The 18567-nt window shown below is 34.1% G+C and overlaps 1 protein-coding gene across 3 annotated transcripts in view; it reads right to left on the bottom strand.

Moving 5' to 3' along the window:
* TPK1 (thiamin pyrophosphokinase 1) overlaps positions 1-18567 on the bottom strand; it is a 468766-nt gene that overhangs the window by 187843 nt on the left and 262356 nt on the right. For all 3 annotated transcript variants that reach the window (XM_027841244.1, XM_027841243.1, XM_027841245.1), the window contains one exon: positions 15221-15316. In XM_027841244.1, coding sequence (XP_027697045.1) covers positions 15221-15316 — 96 coding nt within the window. The remainder of the gene's footprint in view (positions 1-15220; positions 15317-18567) is intronic.

The raw sequence follows: 18567 nt of genomic DNA on the forward strand, positions 1-18567 counted from the left end.
ACTGGGAAAAGAAATGAGAGGACTGCAAGAAAATCACGAAAAAAGAGTAAGCAGATTGGTAAAGGAAGTATGAAAAATACTAACACCTTAAAAAAGAAAACAGGCCAAATGGTAAAAGAGGTACAAAAATCCATTGATGAGAAGAACTCCTTAAAAAGCAGAACTGGCCAAATGGAAAAACACATGTACAAAAATTTAAAAGAAAATAATTCCTTTAGAATTGGCCAAGTGGAAGCTAATGACTCTATGAGAACTGAGAAACAATAAAACAAAATCAAAAGAATAAAAAAAAATGGAATAAAATGTGGAATATCCTACTGGAAAAACAACTGATCTTGAAAACAGATTCAAGAGAGATAATTTTGAAATTATTGGACTACCTGAAAGCCATGATCATGAAGAGCCTAGACATTATCTTTCAAGAAATTATCATGGAAAACTGCCCTGATATGTTAGAACAAGAAAGTAAAAGAGAAATTTAAAGAATCCACTGACAACCTCCTGAGAGAGAGATCCCAAAATGAAAACTCCCAGGAATATTACAGCCAAATTCCAGGGCTCCCAAGTCAAGGAGAAAATACTGCAAGAAGTGAGAGAAAAAAATAAAACAATTCAAATGTGGAGCCACAGTCAGGATAACACAAGATTTAACAGATTCAACATTAAAGGATCAGAGAATTTGGAATATGATATTCTAGAGGGCAAAGGAACAAGGAATACAACCAAGAATCACTTACCCAGCAAAGCTTAATATAATTTTTCAGGGAGAAAATAGATATTTAATGAAATAGAGAACTTTCAAGTATCCCTGATGAAAAGACCAGAGCAGAATGGAAAATCTGTCTTTCAAATACAATATTCAAGAGAAGCACAAAAATGTAAACAGGAAAGAGAAATCATAAGGAATTTAAAAGGTAAAACTGTTCACATTTCTACACAGGAATATGATACTTGCAACTCCCATGAACTTTGTCATTACTAAGGCAGTTACAAGAAATTATATATAATTATATTTACTATATTATACATAATACATAACATACTATATTATATATAATTATTAATATATACACATACAGCATAGGTGTGAGTGGACAATGATGGGATTATATCTTTAAAAATTAAAATTAAGGGACAAGAAAGAAGCACATACTGGGAGAAGGGGGAAGGGAGAGGAAGGGTGAATTAATTCACATAAAAGAGGTACAGAAGAGCTTTTAGAATGGAAAGGAAGAAGCAGGGGTGGCAGATAAAACTTAAACCTCATTATCATAGGAATTGTCTCAAAAGTGGGAATAACATACACACTAACTGGGGTATAGAAATCTATCTTATTTTACAGAGAAGGTAGAAGGGAAAAGAATAAGAAAGGTGGGGTGCTGATAGAAGGGAAGGTAATCATGGAGGTTGTAGTGTGAATAAAAACACTTTTGGGAAAGGATGATGAAAGGAGAAAGAGAGAAAGATAAACAGGGAGGCAATAGGATGAAGGGAAATACATAGCAATCATAACTGTTAAAAAAAATTTACAGCCCATTTCTCTGATAGAGGCTTTATATCTCAAATATATAAAAACTGAGTCAAATTTATTTTTAAAAAAAGCATTCTTTAATTGATAAATGGTCAAAGAATATGAACTGGCAGTTTCCACATAAAATAATCAAAGCTAGCTATAGTCATGTGAAAAAATGATCCAAATCACTATTCATCAGAAAAATACAAGTTAAAATAACTGAGGCACCACCCCACACCAACTAGACTGTCTAATATGACAGAAAAGGAAAATGATAAATGTTGGAGTTGATTATGGGGAAATTGAGACACGAATGCACTGTTGGTGGAATTGGGAACTGATTAAAACATTCTGGAAAGCAATTTGAAACTATGACCAAATGACTATCAAACTGTTATACCCTTTGACCCAGCAATACCACTACCAGATCTGTATCCCAAAAAGTTCTAAAAAATAAACAAACAAACAAATAAATAAATTAAAGGACCTATTTGTAAAAAAAAAAAAAAAATTTAAAGCAGTTCTTTTTATGGTGGCAAAGAGCTAAAAATTGAGGGGATGTCCATCAATTAGGGGATGGCTGAACAAGTTATGGTATATGATTGTGATGGAATACTATTGTGCTCTAAGAAATGACAAGCAGGATGCTTTCAGGAAAACCTGTACAGACTTACATGAACTAATGTAAACTGAAGTAAGCAAAACCAGGAGAACAGTGTACACAGTAATAGCAATATTGCACAATGATCCAACTATGAATGACTTAGCTATTCTCAGCAATACCATGATTCAAGACAACTGCAAAGGACTTTTTATGAAAAATGTTATCCACCTCCAGAGAATGATCTGATGGAGCTTGAATGCAGATCGAAGTAAACTTTTTTTTTAAACTTTACTTCTCTTGTTAATTTTTTTTTTGTATTTTCTTTCACAACATGACTAAGATGGAAATATGTTTTACATGACTACACATGTATAAACTATGTTAAATTGCTCATCTTCTCAATGAGTGGGGAGGCGAAAGAGAGAAAGAGAATTTGAAACTCAAAAAAATTTAAATGTTAAAAATTGTTTTTACATGAGACTGGAAAAAATATTTTAAAAAAATAATTAGGTCAATTTAAAGGAAAAAGCAATAAGGATAATGGCAAAGAGTTTCCCAGAAAATATACTAAGTTGCAAAATGGACACGTGTGCATGTGCAATGCGTGTGTATCATACATGTATGAGTAGAAGGAATTTCATTACCATGAGTTTCCTACAGAATTAAAAATCACAGGTCTACACACTTTTGCTATGCTAATATATTACAGCAATGGAAAATGGTGTCTATCAGTGGATACTGAATTCCCAACAGTCTACATGAGCCATTGGGAGCCAAAGGACTGTGACTATACCTGAAAAGATAATATGTCCTATATTTAATCCTAGAAGAAAACCTCAGGAAAGCTGAGAATATAGTGCAATTTCAATTTTGGGTAGTCAATAGCCTGAAGCATCTCTTTACATCAAGAGATTTCACTTTCCACCTACCTTGAGGATGCCCTACAACAACAACAAAAACAACAACAAATGACTAACACATAGTACTTCAAAGTTTGCAAAAATCTTTCATGGTAAAAGTATACTGAGCCTTCACTCTTTAAGTTAAATATTATAAAATAATATTAGGACAGTATTTCAGCATGAAATCCTTTCCAAGCTTAACTTAATGAGAAATCTTACCACTCTTTAATTATCAATTATTAAATGATGCCCAGTACTGAAAACATTTCATCATATTTATCAAAGGCCTAAATATTTTGTAAATGGGAAGGATGGTCAGCCCAGGGAAAGAAAAAATCTTTGATTATTTCAGTTACCAGATTTCACTGGATTTCACCCATGATTATGAAAAAAAAAAGGAAGAATTCTTATGCTGGGCTTCTTAATTTGGATTCTGAGAACTTTTTACTTTTCAATATTTGGAAATATGTATGGGTACGTATGTATGTATGTGAATGGATATGTATGTATATCTGTATATACACACACATATATGCTCTCCTTATTTCTTTGATTTCCCTCATCTTTGTGACTTTATGCAGGCTATCTATCATGCCTATAATTCAATTCTTCCTCTCTTCTGCCTCTTTGAATTTTTAATTTCCTCCAAAAATCTGTTCCACTGCCATCTCTTCTACATGAAGCAGGGGAAGGAGTAGAGGATTTTTCAGGGGACATCAGAAGCAGGATTTTTGAACCTAAGAACTCTAACAAAAAAAAGAAAAAAAATGTCCTACTACTTTACCAAGACTGATATTCCCCCTCAAATAAAACATAAACATTTGGTGACATACATACTCCAACTTAAAGATGAAGAGAGTACCAAATCCCAATGCCTCACTTTTGCTTTCTCTGAGCAGTCCTTTCCTTTATCTGAATACCTGTTATCTATGATGGATTAATTGGTCCAGACCTGTAATTTCATCAATCTCCCAGCGAAGAAATTCTCTCTATTAATTTAGACTGACCAGTGTTCTGTAATTTATGTGGTCTCTAAAAGACATCTTAGACATTGAGAAGTTAAGTGACTTTCCCAAGGTCACACAGCCAATATGTATCCAAAGTAAAACTTGAAATCAAGCTTTCCTGCCTGTGAAGTCATTTGTATCCATGCTGTTACTCAGAAAAATAAGAAAATTTATTTGGATTTTGGAAACAAGAAATTAATTGTATGTCTGCTACAGTTGCTACAAAAATAAGTACAAATATTTACTATTTTCTAAGCTTATTTCAATATATGAAAATAAAACTGTAATTCAGCTATTCAGTATATTACAATAATCTTTTTCTCTGAATTTAGTAGGCAATAACAAAAAATACTCAAACATACATAAAGAGCATTAAAAAAGAAACTATAAACAATGAGATTTCCTTTTTTAAAGGGTATATTAACAAATAAGTCAATAACAAAATATATTTAATTTTGTGTTTATTTACTGTGCTGTGAATTTTTTTCAGAATTGATTCTGATAGCTAATAATATTCTTAAAGTACTTCAAAGATGAATATAAGGTTATTGTTGTCAATGAAAATCTTTACTCCTTTTGCTGCCTCATTAGAGGGTGTTGAGGGAGCTATTGAATTCCTGAAGGTCATGACAGGGAAGCACAAGCAGAGAATGATCAGGATTACACTTTTAGAGCCATGAGGGATCTTAAAGGCCCCCAGCCATCATGTTACAGACGAGGAACTGAGGCACCGAGAGATGAAGTGACTTCCCCAAAACCACAGGGGTCATAAGACGCAGAACAGAAATAAAAGCCAGCATTCAATACCACCCACACTGTATCATGACCCCTCTGTGTACTGGCCTGAAACCAGACCTCATGTCTTCTATAGATAGATCAGCCTAGCTAGGTTCAGAGGGGCTCATGATATAATATTGTTGGTCACAGTAGAAACAGATTGCTAAGGGATGGAACAGTTCGAGGAGTGACCAAGCTAATGAAATCACAGATACTCGAAATAGTAAAATATCACTCATCACTTTATTCATTCAATACTTCTAAGAAAATGCAATTTTGAAGCAGTATTTATTTAATCATCTATTATGAAGTTTTAAAAGAAATAACGACATAGTAAGTCAGAAAGATTACCTCAAACTAAAGAAATATAAAGCTATACCTTCTTGTCAAAATCTGTAATACAACCTATTTTCACAACACAGTTTTGAAAATTTTAAGTGTATTTTTTCCATAAAAATGGATAAAAAAGGGTAAAATGGTATATATCACTTCATTTAAATAAAACTCATTATTTTACTGATAGCTTATCATATTTTTGGATTTAGAATCAGTGCTTTTAAAATAATAAAATGTTCAAGGTCAATTTGGTCACTGACTAGTTAGGTAGGTAAGTTGTCTAATGTTTATTGGCCTTAATCTATAAAAGGATTGAAACTCATTAGGCCCTCTAAGCAATATAAATCCTCAAAATAACACAGAGATATGATATTAATTAAGATCAGTACAAGTAGAGTACAAATGTCACAACATATCTTACTTATTTTAAGGATTAGTATTAAAACATAGACTACAATGAACCAAGTCATCAAAGTTTCTTTTCACTATTCATTAAAAACTACATGCAATTTAATTTAACAAATAGTTATTGAGCCACAACTAAGTTTGTGACCTATGATATGTCAATGATTATATAATCATTGGAAATAGAAATCTAATGCTTCCTCTCTAGGCCCCACAGAACAGAAAAATAAGCAAATCATGGAGCAGATTGATGTTACCATCAATATTTGGGGTTTGAGGTTGCAGAGTAAGTTCTACTCTGGAAGACCCAAGACCTTGGGTCTTCTCTCTGCCATAACGTGGTTAGAAATACTTAATGGGTGTAAGATGGGGTACAAAGGTTCACTTAATTTATATATGGCTAAAAGGAATAAACAATGATGTTATGCCATATACTGACCAGTGCTTTTAATAATAACTTCAAAAAGACATTTTAGACATCAGCATATAACTATATAAACTGGAAAATACCAATTGTGAATGAGATAACCACAGAAAGAGAAAGGGAGGGAAGGGAGGAGAGAAGTCGAGAGAGAGAGGGAGAAAGGGAGAAGAAAGGAAGTCCAAATAAGATCAATAAAGCACTAGCTCACTTTTTGAAATCTCCAATTAAATGTTTTTTGCCCATCTAAAGGTTACCTGACACCATTTTCATGTCATCCAGTTTATTTTAGCTTATATATTGCTGATAATCAAAACAGAATTACAGTTTCCTTTTCAAAAATACCCAGCATTGTTATTTATTCAGATCCCTACATGCCTCCAAATAAATCTTAAATTTCTCCCTAAGAAAGTTGTCATATCCTATCCAGAGTTTACATTTGGGGTATCTGTCCCGTTATCCCGCTCAAGTGGTAGTAAACACCACTGTAAGTGGGATGCTGGAAAATGTCTGCCTACAGATATTCTTAATTAATTCACTTAGTTCTGCTTTCTTCATCTGAAAAATACAATCTGACTTCTAAAAGGGAACAGATCTCTATTTCTAGTTCTACTGAACTTTTGACCCAAATCCATTAAAAAATAAAAGCACCCAATCTCTGACATACACTGTACATATAAGAAGTCTCTTCTCCTCTTCTTGCCGTAAAGAACTAAGACTTTACATTACAAAGGAGGTGCCAATTTGCAATGGCAGAGTAACTTTCCACATCTGGGAGTTCCCTTTAACAATGAAATCATAGGTCCAGTTTCTATCAGGCAATCAGTTAGCAAGCATTTATTAGGTGCTTATGTCCTATGGGCTAGGGAAAAAAGAAAGGCAAAACATCAAGGACCTTACATTCTAATAAGGGAATGCAATGTGTGTGTGTGTATGTATACATACATATATGCACACACACATGCATGTGATATTTACAGTATGAATGGACTCTTTAATTTTATTCCTTATCCAGTATAAGGAAACAGGCTCAATTAAGTTTTACAGACTTTCAAAAATATTGGTAGCTTTTTAAAATAGCTATACTTGCCATATGTATTTGGAATACATTTGGAATACATATGTATTTGGGAAAAGAATTTTGAACTACTACATAATAATGTAGAACTATCTTCATATACATATATATTTTTTTCTAGACATTTTTATTGAGAATTTGAAGAAAACATTCTCAAAACTGCTGCAATAGAAATTCCGTATTTAGAAATGTTCACAATGCTATGACAAGATGTTTACTTATCATCTTTAGACTGCAAACATATCAAAACACATCTGTTACCATTATGTGAATTAGATTTTTTTCTATTATTAATACTGTTTACATAAACTTTTTCTTACCTATAACAGGATTCTTATCAAAATGCTTCATTAAAATATTTAGGGGAGGGGTAGCTAGGTGGTGCAGTGGATTAAAGTATTGGCCCTGGAGTCAGGAGAACCTCAGTTCAAACCTGGCATCAGACATGTAATACTCACTAGCAGTGTGTCTCTGGGCAACTCACTTAACACCAATTGCCTCAAAAAAATCATTTAGGGAGAAACAAATCAAAATATTGAGCAGAAAAAAAAAAGATAAAGTTGAAAAAAAGTAAGGTCACAGATATTCCCAAAGTAGGAAATTCAATATGAATGATTTCTCTTTGGCACCAAGGGCCCTGTAAAGAACACATTATTAAAATTACAAAATTGAGTATTATGTGTACAAGGATAACTCAAAAACTCACAAACTCTCAGAGTGGAAAACCTTTCCAATTTCAAACCTTTCCAATCAGCCTTGAACTCTTTCCTCTAGAAGATACTAAACAAGTGGAAGAAAAATAAATTAATGAATCCATTGACATTAAACTTTTGCTATACGTCTGATACTGTATTCAGTAGTACGAATACAAATATATAAGGTGAAGCAATCTACTTTCTAGAGGCTTAAACTCTAAGAAGTCTAAGAAGAACAGCTCTAATCCCTCTGACACATGATAGACCTCCAAATACTTGAAGACAGCTATCATGTCCCCCTAAAGCTCCTCGTATCCAAGTATAACCATTATCTCATGTGATCTTCAAATATTAAAGTCACCATTTCTGGTCATTCTTTTCTGGACAGTTACCATCTTATTAGTGTCCTTTCAACTAAAAACTGATTGAAATTCTTCAGATGTGGTTTGATCACATCTTGATATTATAATTTCCCTGAAGGCAGGGACTGTCCTTTCTTTGTGATTATCAGTGACGGGCACAAAGTAGGTACATAAATACTTACTGACTGTTACGATCTCTCTAAGTTCAGGATACAAGGATCACTTAATTTTTCATTTCTTTTTTGGGAAGGGATGGCAAGGGGCTAGGTTAGGATGACATTATTTCACTAATATAAGGAAACTGATAGTGAAGTAACAATCTCTACTAATGAGGATCTGCAGTTTTTGGCAGTTTTAAATGACTAGCTGGAACATATAAAAATTAAGTGACTTGCACAAAGTCACACAACCAGTAAGACTTGATTTCAGAAAAGAGCCTAGCTATCTATCTGCTATGCTACGATGACTCTTTTATATCTTACACCTTAGAATGCCATCTCTCACTTCATAAATCTTAAGACTTCATTAGTTTTTTTTTTACCTATACCTATAATGAACTACAGAAAGAAGACATTTCTTCAGCATAAAACAGGTTACACAATAAAAGAGCTTCTTTGAACAAAGAACAATCAATCAATGAACGTTTATTAAGTTCTGCTAAGTGTCAGGTACTATGCTAGGTGCTGCTCCTTTCCCAAAAAATATTTTTAGGCTTTCAGTTAAGCTATGGTCAGCATAAAGGATAGTATAATAATTTTATATTCAACCAAGAGAGTAAGGCATCTAGATGAAAATTTGGAATCATTCTATTACATGATACAAAAATCGAAAAATGCATAGTCCTTACCTACATATAACTCACAAACTTAGTGAAGGGAACAATGTTTACCCATAGATAACCTAGTATTAACAAGGTAGGAAGACATTAATGTAAATGAAAAATCTAGACAAATTCTGATAAGGCTCTAAGGAGGGGAAGACCACTTTTAGTTGAGAGGTCAGTGAAGACTTCTTGGAAGAGGAAATAGCTGAATTGAGCTCAGTGAAGAGTACAGTTTTGACAAGTAGATGGAATCCATTCCAGACACCTAGGATAGGCTAGAGCAGATGGAAAAGGGAAAACAGTAACTGAGGAAAACCTCATAGCCCAACATAACTGGACTATGGGCTAGAATGGAATAAGGATGAAGAGAAATGCTGGAGTCAGGCTATAGAGATCTTTTAAATGGAAGTTTAGGAATAGAGGTATCTTACAGGTATCTGAATCTCTACTTCAACCTAAAATAAATAAACAAACAAACAAATAAATAAAGCTCAGGTTATTAGAAGTTTAAGGAAACATTCTTTTAGAAGTTTAAGGAAACATGTTTTGTATGGGGCCCCACAGTCATTTTTTAAAATCCCAAATGTGTAGCAAAGCACCAGAATATGCATATGTACTTTAAATATTCAGTCATACCAGCATGTCACTCAGATAATAAATTATTCATGTATCTGTCATAGTTAAATAATGTGAGAACATAAGAGTACAGTAAGTCCAAACTGAAAAAGTCACCAGTATCACAGAACTGTTTCGTGAGAGAATAAAAGTTAAGAATCAGATGTCCAAGATACAAGCAAGACAACATGGCAAGCAAAAAATAAAATGAATTTAAATTGTGTTTTAAACTTTGGTCAAAGCCTTACTGAAAAAAATGATGCTATTTATAGTACAAATGTTAGAAGAAGCAACTTGAGGAAATTGTGTTCTTGATATTTAAACTCCATTCCCTATTACAATGCTCTTTGAAGAGGAAGGACTATGTAGCTTTTATATCCAGATTGGCTCCAAATAGTGTCCTTTCGATACACATACCAACAGTTAGAATATAGGAAAAGCTATTATAATTCAAAGCATGTAAACTTTCATTTTATCCCATTCCCTCCAATCACATTGTTTCCCTACTAGTTGAAGCTGTAATGTTTAAAAATTTTAAGAGACAAAATTTCTGAGTAATTATTTCATTAATTATGCTAGCAATATTAACAAAAGGGGTCAGTGAGATTCTTGAATGTCAAAGACCCTTCATGGAACCCACTCAACATTTATATGCCCTTGGACTAGTGGTTGTTCTTGAGGGTGGCAATCAACTCAGATTGGTTAACAATTGATGAAAGAATGAATATTATAATGCGGTGGACCTTTGCTAATGAGGATCTAGAGAACTGACTTCGATTATGTCACTTATTTCCAAACCAACCCCAGCCTTGGGCAATTTAATCAAAAAATTTATCTCTACCCAAACCTAAGTAGAACTCAATGGGCAGGAATTCACCTAGGTAAGAGATGACCATCTCTTAGATGGGGTAAATTTTTGGCAGAGATCATTAATGTCCTTCAAAAGATGGGCTTCAAAGACGAAACAGGACAGAAAAAAGGTCTGGGTCTCCTCTATAATTGGTTATGAATTATCATTTCTCTCAAAGCCTACATCAGCTCTTAGTTAAACTATTACAAAGCCTTCCTAACTAGAAACCCAGCTTCCAGGTTCTTCCTTCACTAATTCAACCTCCACACAGTCAAAAAAATATTATCTGCAAAGCACAGATCTGACCATACCATTCATCTGGGCAAGATCCTTTAAGGGCTTTCCATTACTTCTTAGATAAAATATGAACTCAGTTTGAATTTAAAGGCCCTTAACAAATTTTAATACCCATCACTTCACTCCATGAGCTCTGCCCTCTAGCTACACGAGATAACTTACTGCTCCCCTGTGCTTCTGAAAAGATACCCCACAAGGTTGGAATGCACCTCTTACTGCATTGCACTTCTTTCATGGCTCACCTCATGGGTCATCTCTCGCAGAGAAACTTTCTAATCTCCTGAGTTGCTAGTGCTTTTTTCTTTCCTTGAATTATATTTATGGTTAATTGTGCAAATGTTGTATTTCTTCCCAACCCCAGTAGAAAGTAAGTTCCTTGAGAATAGGGACTATATTCATTTGAAGGCTCTCCCTCCTTGCCTCTGTCTCTTGGCTTTCCTGGTTTCCTTCAACACTCAGTTCAGATCCCACATTCTGCAAGAGGCCTTTCTTTCTCTCCTCCACCGCTAATGCTCCTCTGAGATACCCTAGATTAATCCCATATATACTTGCATATACTTGTTGACATCTGATTCCCCCATCAGGATATGGGCTTCTTGATGTCAATGATTGTTATTACCTTTCTTTGTACCTCCAATACTTAACATAACACCTGACTAATAATATGTGTACAATAAATGTATATTCATTTAAACACCTGATATCTAGTCTAGCCCACTGTAGGTGCTTAATAAATGTTTGTTGGATTGGATTTCCTGTTCCATATTTTCATATAACTCATTAAACAAGTAAAAATAATAGGTACCTCACCTGGGGATAAAAAAAGTTAAAACAAATGAAAGATACACTATGGTCTCTGGTTGCAAAAAGAGTATAATATAATAGGGAGAAATGTGAAATATATGGAAATAACTATAATACAAATGAGAGTATGTCACTAATCTTATCACCCAATCCCTACCTTCCTTGCTAGTCACTCTTTCTCTTCCCACACTCTAAATTTTGGCATTCCCCAATGATCTGTCCTTGGTTCTCTAAATTCTCATCCTAAGCAACTGTATATACTTCCATGTATGTAACATTACACATGTATGATATTATGCAAGACACTTAATTTCTATCAGTCTCATTGTCTTCATTTGTAAAATGAGAAGGTAGGACTAAATCAGGTTTTCTTATCTTGGAGGGGGAAGGTTATGGACTCCTTTCACCAAGGCTATGGACTATATATTTAAGTTAGAGGTCAAGGAAAACAGTTGTGTATTTTTTTTCTCATCCAAGTTCAAAAACCCCTTGAAACCTCTCAATGGCCCCTTGGCAATTCCTAAGACCCCAGTAAAGAATCCTTGGACTAAATGCTGGTAGAGGCAGTGAGGTGGTACCTGGGGTTAGGAAGACCTAGATCCAAAAACAGTCACAGACATTAGCTAGTTGTATAATCTCAGAGAAGTTACTTATCCTATGTTTGCCTCTGTTTCCTCAGCTATAAAATGAGGAAAATAACAACACCTAATTCAAAAGGCTATCGTAAAGATCAATTGAGATCACATCTGTAAAGCCCTTAGCAGAGTGCTTAGCACACAGTAGGTACTATTTAAATATTTATTCCCTTTTCTCCTCCTCTCAAGATCTTCTTATTTTTTTTTCAACTCATAGCCACACAATGATGAATCTACAATCTTAATCTTTGCTTTTAACTTCTCTCCTGAGCTCTATATGACCCATGGGCAACATAATGAAATATGAATGTCTCATTTTATCTAATAGGTACACTAATTTTAACTTCCTGATTTTTATTAAAAGTAAACATCAAGGGTCAAAAATTTAGTGCTCTTTCACTTTTCCTTCTCCCTTACTCCCCATATCTAATGACATGTCAAATCAAATTCATTATAATTCCAAAATATCCTCATAAAAAAAAATTCCCTACTAGAGTCCCTGTGAATCAGGCATTTGTAAGAACTTCCTGTATAAATTACTATAAGAGCCTAATTTTTGTCTCAGATTCTAGTATGTCTCCTCTGGGAGACAATTCCTGAATATTTCTGACTTCACTACACAGTTCATCAATAACCTTCATTCCCTAATCCCACTGCATACTAAATAAAATATAACTCTTTTAGGATGGCATCACAAGACGGTCTGAATTATCTTTCCAGTTTTATTTCCTATTATTCTTTTAAATGCCTCATACTTTTGCCATTCTTCATGAACATTCTTCATCATGCAAACACTATCCCTATCCCTACCATTGTACCAATACTTCTTATTCTTTATCTTGGTTTCTTTACTCAATACTTATCCTTCTAAACCCAGCTCCAAGACAAGATGAATGAAGTGTTTCTTAAACTTGTGTCTTGACCCAAAACAATCCTCACTAACTGGATTTACAATTAGTCTATAGTTATGTAAATAAAATATTAACTATAATAACACCTATTCATTATCCTTTGTAATAATTATAATGTGTCAAACGGAATGCAATAATAATAATTTCTGCCATTTCTGGAATGTAGTGAATATGTTCTTACCTAAACCCTCTCCTATTAAGGCAGGATAATACAGGAAGAAAATACAAAACAAAATTAAAAAAAAAAAAGAAAAAGAAAAACAACCATGAACCAAATTCCGGACTCAGAAGTCCTGGCTAAAATCCTCCATCCCTCTGATGATTTTGGGCAAATCACTTAATGTTAATGTACTGCATTAAAGGCATGGGTACCACCTGGAAGAATTCATGGAGGCTGGAAAAGGCAGAAGAAAATTATAGCTAATAGTTTTATTCATCTGGGAAAATATTTAAATACAGGGGAGTAGAGTGGGAAAATGCTGGGAAAACAGGTTGCAATTGGAATATGCAGGACTTAACTGGAGATGTTGTACTATGGCATAATTAGCAGAAAAGTCTAAATTCACCAAAGAGATCAGATAGAAGAAATAGGAAGAGTTTCTGTCAACCACTGCTGTTGAGTATGCATACTTTCTTTTTTTAAGTATAAAAGCTAGAGATTTTTGTTATTTTGTGATTAATAAATTGTCAAATTGACTAAGAAACTTTCCCACGACTAAATACCACCATTCACCAGTACAGAAGTTGGTATTTAAACAGATTGAGGAACAAGAGTAGACATGTGAATATCACTGGCAACTCAACTTACACTCTTCGTGCCTGTGTACTGCACCTTCTTCTCACCAAGGTAGTGTCTGAACAGATTAGTGCATCAATATGGCCTCCACAACCTTTTTTTGTAGCAAGCACTTACAGAAGTGATAGAATTGAACTTCAATATTTCCCTTGATTTTATTGATTTGCACCCATGTTACTTGAACATATTTCAGTTTTTTAAAACTATACACAAGGGGGAAAAAAAATCTGACCTAAGAGAATACTGAACGAGTCAGTCAAATATATGCCTAACTTCTAGGTCATTTTTGAATTGATCTTAAAGGAATGTACCACCTTAAAAGTTTGAGAATTAGGCAAATAGGATTTCTCTGGAAGAAAGGCTGTATAAAGAAAAGCCAAATGTTCTTATGATATAGTTAGAACAGCTCTTGATCCTTCATCTGCAAATTATATTTCTATACTACCCAATATCTATTTCAATTCAAATAGATTCTTGTTTACCAGGTTTTATCCTGGTGCTATCTGGATGTAGATTTCCTCTAAAATGTCTCCTTTCTGAGCCTTTGAAAAGTATAATGTTCAACTATTCTTATAGGACTACCGAAACACTTCAGAAACAAGTGTCTGACAAATCATTTTTAATTCATTTATTACCGGTGTACAAGAGAAGTAGCTGATAAACCCAAATTAGCAGAAGTCTAAATTCACCAAAGAGATCAAACAGAAGAGATAGTAAGAGTTTTCATCAACCACTGCTGTTGAGTATGCATACTTTCTTAATGAAATATGACAGCATGAGGGTACAATATACAACTTCAAATGAGTCAATAGAATATAATAGTCAATGCAAAATAAGTTTCCATGTTGTGATTTTTTTTTGATAGGACTCCTGTTCTACTTTTCTTATGAATTTCTTACTTTAATTACATTTGATTTTTTTCTCTGACAATAGAACCATTCTTTCATATGTCTTCATTATTCACCTCAAATCCATTTGTATGCCATTTGAACAACTGGAAAACATCAATGGATACAACAGGCATTTTAGTTTAATAAATGTAAGTTTTAAATACATATATAACCTGGTAAGGATGCCAAACCCAAATCACTCTATGGCATCCTAGGCGATTCATTAGTGTAGATAAATTAAAAATTCTCCCAGCCAAAAAAAAAGAAAAAAAAGAAAAAGAAAAAAAGGAAAAAAGAAAAAAAAGCTGATGTAAATTCATTTGTCTAGGTGTCTTGGGAAATTTCATCTGAGGTAAGCATGAATGCTTCTTAATGAACTATGGCCAAAGCTCGCAATAGTAAACAACTATTTCATTTCAGTGAAAAAGTCCCTGATACATCCTAGAGAACAAAAGAGTAAACGCTAGATAGTACAGGCTGTAAGACAAACTTGGCTTACCTGGAGCTCCTTTTCCACTATCTTCTCCTGGAGCACTTTAAGGCATTTAGTAAAATCAGTGTAGTCTTGACTAGGAGTTGAGACAAGTTCACAACCCTAAACATTAGAAATGATGGAGAAAGAAATAGGGTTGGTGATGCTTCATCTTCATTAACAATGTAAAGTGTGATAAAAACACAATGATAACACTGTTTTACCTTACAATGCTAGCACTGTTATGCAACAACATCACTGTTTTCAGGATCTAATACTAGGATCCTCAGTGTCAGTCATAAAGTGATGTTGTTACAACCTACTGTGATGATAATGACAATTTATTCCCAAAGGTTACAACAATAGTCTTTACAAATGGCTGAAGCAGTAACACAGATGATTATTGCTTAATATTTATAATATGGAATTAATATTAAGTTTAGAGAAGGAAATGTAAAACTGCTCGGTATATTTGTCAAGAAAACGTCAAATGCGATCATAAAGAGTGAGATAATAGGGGCAGCTAGGTGGCGCAGTGGATAGAGCACTGGCCCTGAAGTCAGAAGGACCTGAGTTCAAATCCGGCCTCAGACCAAACACTTGACACTAGCTGTGTGACCCTGGGCAAGTTACTTAACCCCAATTGCCAAAAAAAAAAAAAAAAAAAAAAAAAAGTGAGATATAACTGAAAATGAATGAACAACGATAATATTTAGCAAAATTATTTGAGGATGGTAAAGTTCATTCAAAAATAGCAAAGAAACTTTCAACAGAAACTTCAAAGGCTTTTATAAATATTTTTTGGAAACCTCATTACACAGGAATAAAGGAACTAAGGTACTAAGTAATGGAGATTTTTCCAAGATTCCCCAGTAAACAGCCAAATTCAGTGAAATATCAACCTACCCACTCATTTAAACTTGTGATGAAAATCTTTTACTTCATTCTTTTTTCTGTCTAAATTACTGCATTAATATTTAAGCCTGTATATTTTTTATGTCTTTGGGCATAACTGCTCTAGATGAAGTCCTTACGGTTTTGTTAATTTCATGCACATTGATACATCTTCTTATTGCCAAATGTCATACTGTATTTTGCAATATACCCTGGGAAATATATGTGTTTATGTGTGTATATATACATATGTATACATATTTCCAAATACAGACACAAAAACTAATGCCACCTAGTTAGCTGCAGTGAACTCAGATACTTTATTATGGCAAAATAATGTCTTATAATGCCATGTCCATATAGAGGCATTGAGTACAATGGGAGTTCAGATTTTTAATTCAGAACTAAAACAATCTATAGTTTCAGCTAAAGAGCTGAGTAAGGCAAAGTTAAATATACCTACCATATAAAGTTGCCATTCAAAGAGTTTTCAAGGACAAAAAAAAAATCCATATGGCTTCTTAAATTACAGTAAGAACCATCCAGGCTAGATTTAGAGGTTCCTGTACCCCTTCAAGGTCTTTTTAAAGGTTTCTAGCTAAAATTCTCACTTATTCATTTATTATTCTGTCCTACACTGCAGTGACCAATAAGAAAATTAATTACTCATCATTCAAAAAAATATATTATGCTCTAAAAGTACTATATGCCACCTTTAAAGGATTGTCAATTTCCTCTCTCCAGCTGTCAACACACACACACACACACACACACACACACACACACACACACACTTCTCAGCTCTAAGTGAACTTGGAATTTACTATCACCATCAAGGTAGGGAAGATAAAAGCCTAAATATTGTGCTTATGCTAATACTCCTACAAGGAAGAGAAGGGCACTGGATAGTGAACCATCTGAACAAAGAATGCTGTACCCAACTCACAGATAATGGAAGCTCAGTTCTCACAGTAAAGCTATATAGCTGTAGAATGTTGACTATATCCTTTAAACATTGATACATGAAACAAAAGCAATAAACCAAACAACAAAACCTTTAGCAAATGTAGAAAGCAGTATGATATGATTCAAAATCTCATGAGTGAAAATACCAATATTTTCCAAAAAGGCATCTAAATAGAATAGATGGAAGTCAACTGGAAGAATGAGGATACCTCTGAAGAATTATCATTGTTCTGCCCTACTGTGCAAGGAAAACCCACCTAAGACCACAAATAAATAATGAAGAGACCAATCTCTACTATGTCTACTATTATGTAGTTACCTTTTAAATTTTTAATTCTTGTTCAAAACTGTGATTTCAAAGTCCCTCCACTGATAAAGATTAGGAACATATCTACATTTTATAATCTTTGCAGAACTGTTTGGAGACACTGGGAAGCTGAGACTTGCCCATCATATCTTTATCAGAGGCTGGACTTAAAGGTAGGTATTCTTGACATTAAAGTAAGATCAAAAGCCCTTCCTCAAAACCACTCTCATTGTACCTCATGTAAATTTTCCTAGGTATAGGTTACAGACAATTCTCAAGGGGGGGGAGGGGTCTTAATCGTATGTGCGCCCGGGGAAGAAGGGCAGGGAGAGACGGGGACGCCAGGCAGTGATGGAATACTTTGGCAATCTCAAGGAGTCTACTGGTTCCTTCTCAGAACAATGTTTTTTTTAACTGAAGAAAAATTTAAAAAAGAACCTATGGTTCCAAAAGAAATCAATTATATTAAAATATAGTTACAAAGTTATACATACTTTTTAAGTTCATGGACCCTAGTTTACAAGTCCTTGCTCTAAGACCATCTGTTACACATGGGGGAGGGGGGCGCAGGTGGGGTGATTCCAATCAGTAGAAGGAGATACTACATCAGAATGACCCTACTACATCAGAATGACCCCACAACCTCAGACAAGTCTGTAGAGTGAACAGCTTAGTTTCAGATACCTCTTTCCTTGCTCTTCTGGACCTTTTCTCCTGTCACAGTAGAGCTAAACTATTTATACTTCTCCCCTTTGCCAGTCAGTAATGTCATGCCTTCCTACAAGATGTGTGCCTATGAAAACTTACCAGCACTGTAGGTTTTATGAAGGTTCTCATTCATACTCAGGTGAAAATAACTGATCATAATATTGGTATTTTAGCTGTGGGCAAAATCTTTGAATAAACAATGACTCCTATCATGAGTTTTCACCCTTTAGCAAACTGAACTGACATGAAAATTATTTTTCCAGCAAGAAGTCTATACTATACTACACTACATAGACTTTGTTACCTCACCTAAAAGTTATGGCTAGCCTTGCATGGAAGAAAACAATATTCAGCAGAAACAGAAAAGAGTTAAAGAGCCAAATTTAACCTTTAACACCTCATCCTCATCTCATGAATTTATTTCATTATGTTGCCCCTCCAAGTCCATGTTGCTAAGCAAACTCCTCCACATGTTTAATTGCTTGTTTTTCCTGTACCT

The sequence above is a fragment of the Vombatus ursinus genome, unplaced genomic scaffold (assembly GCF_900497805.2).
Source record: "Vombatus ursinus unplaced genomic scaffold, bare-nosed wombat genome assembly UNPS02014858.1, whole genome shotgun sequence".
NCBI classification, from domain to species: Eukaryota; Metazoa; Chordata; class Mammalia; order Diprotodontia; family Vombatidae; genus Vombatus; species Vombatus ursinus.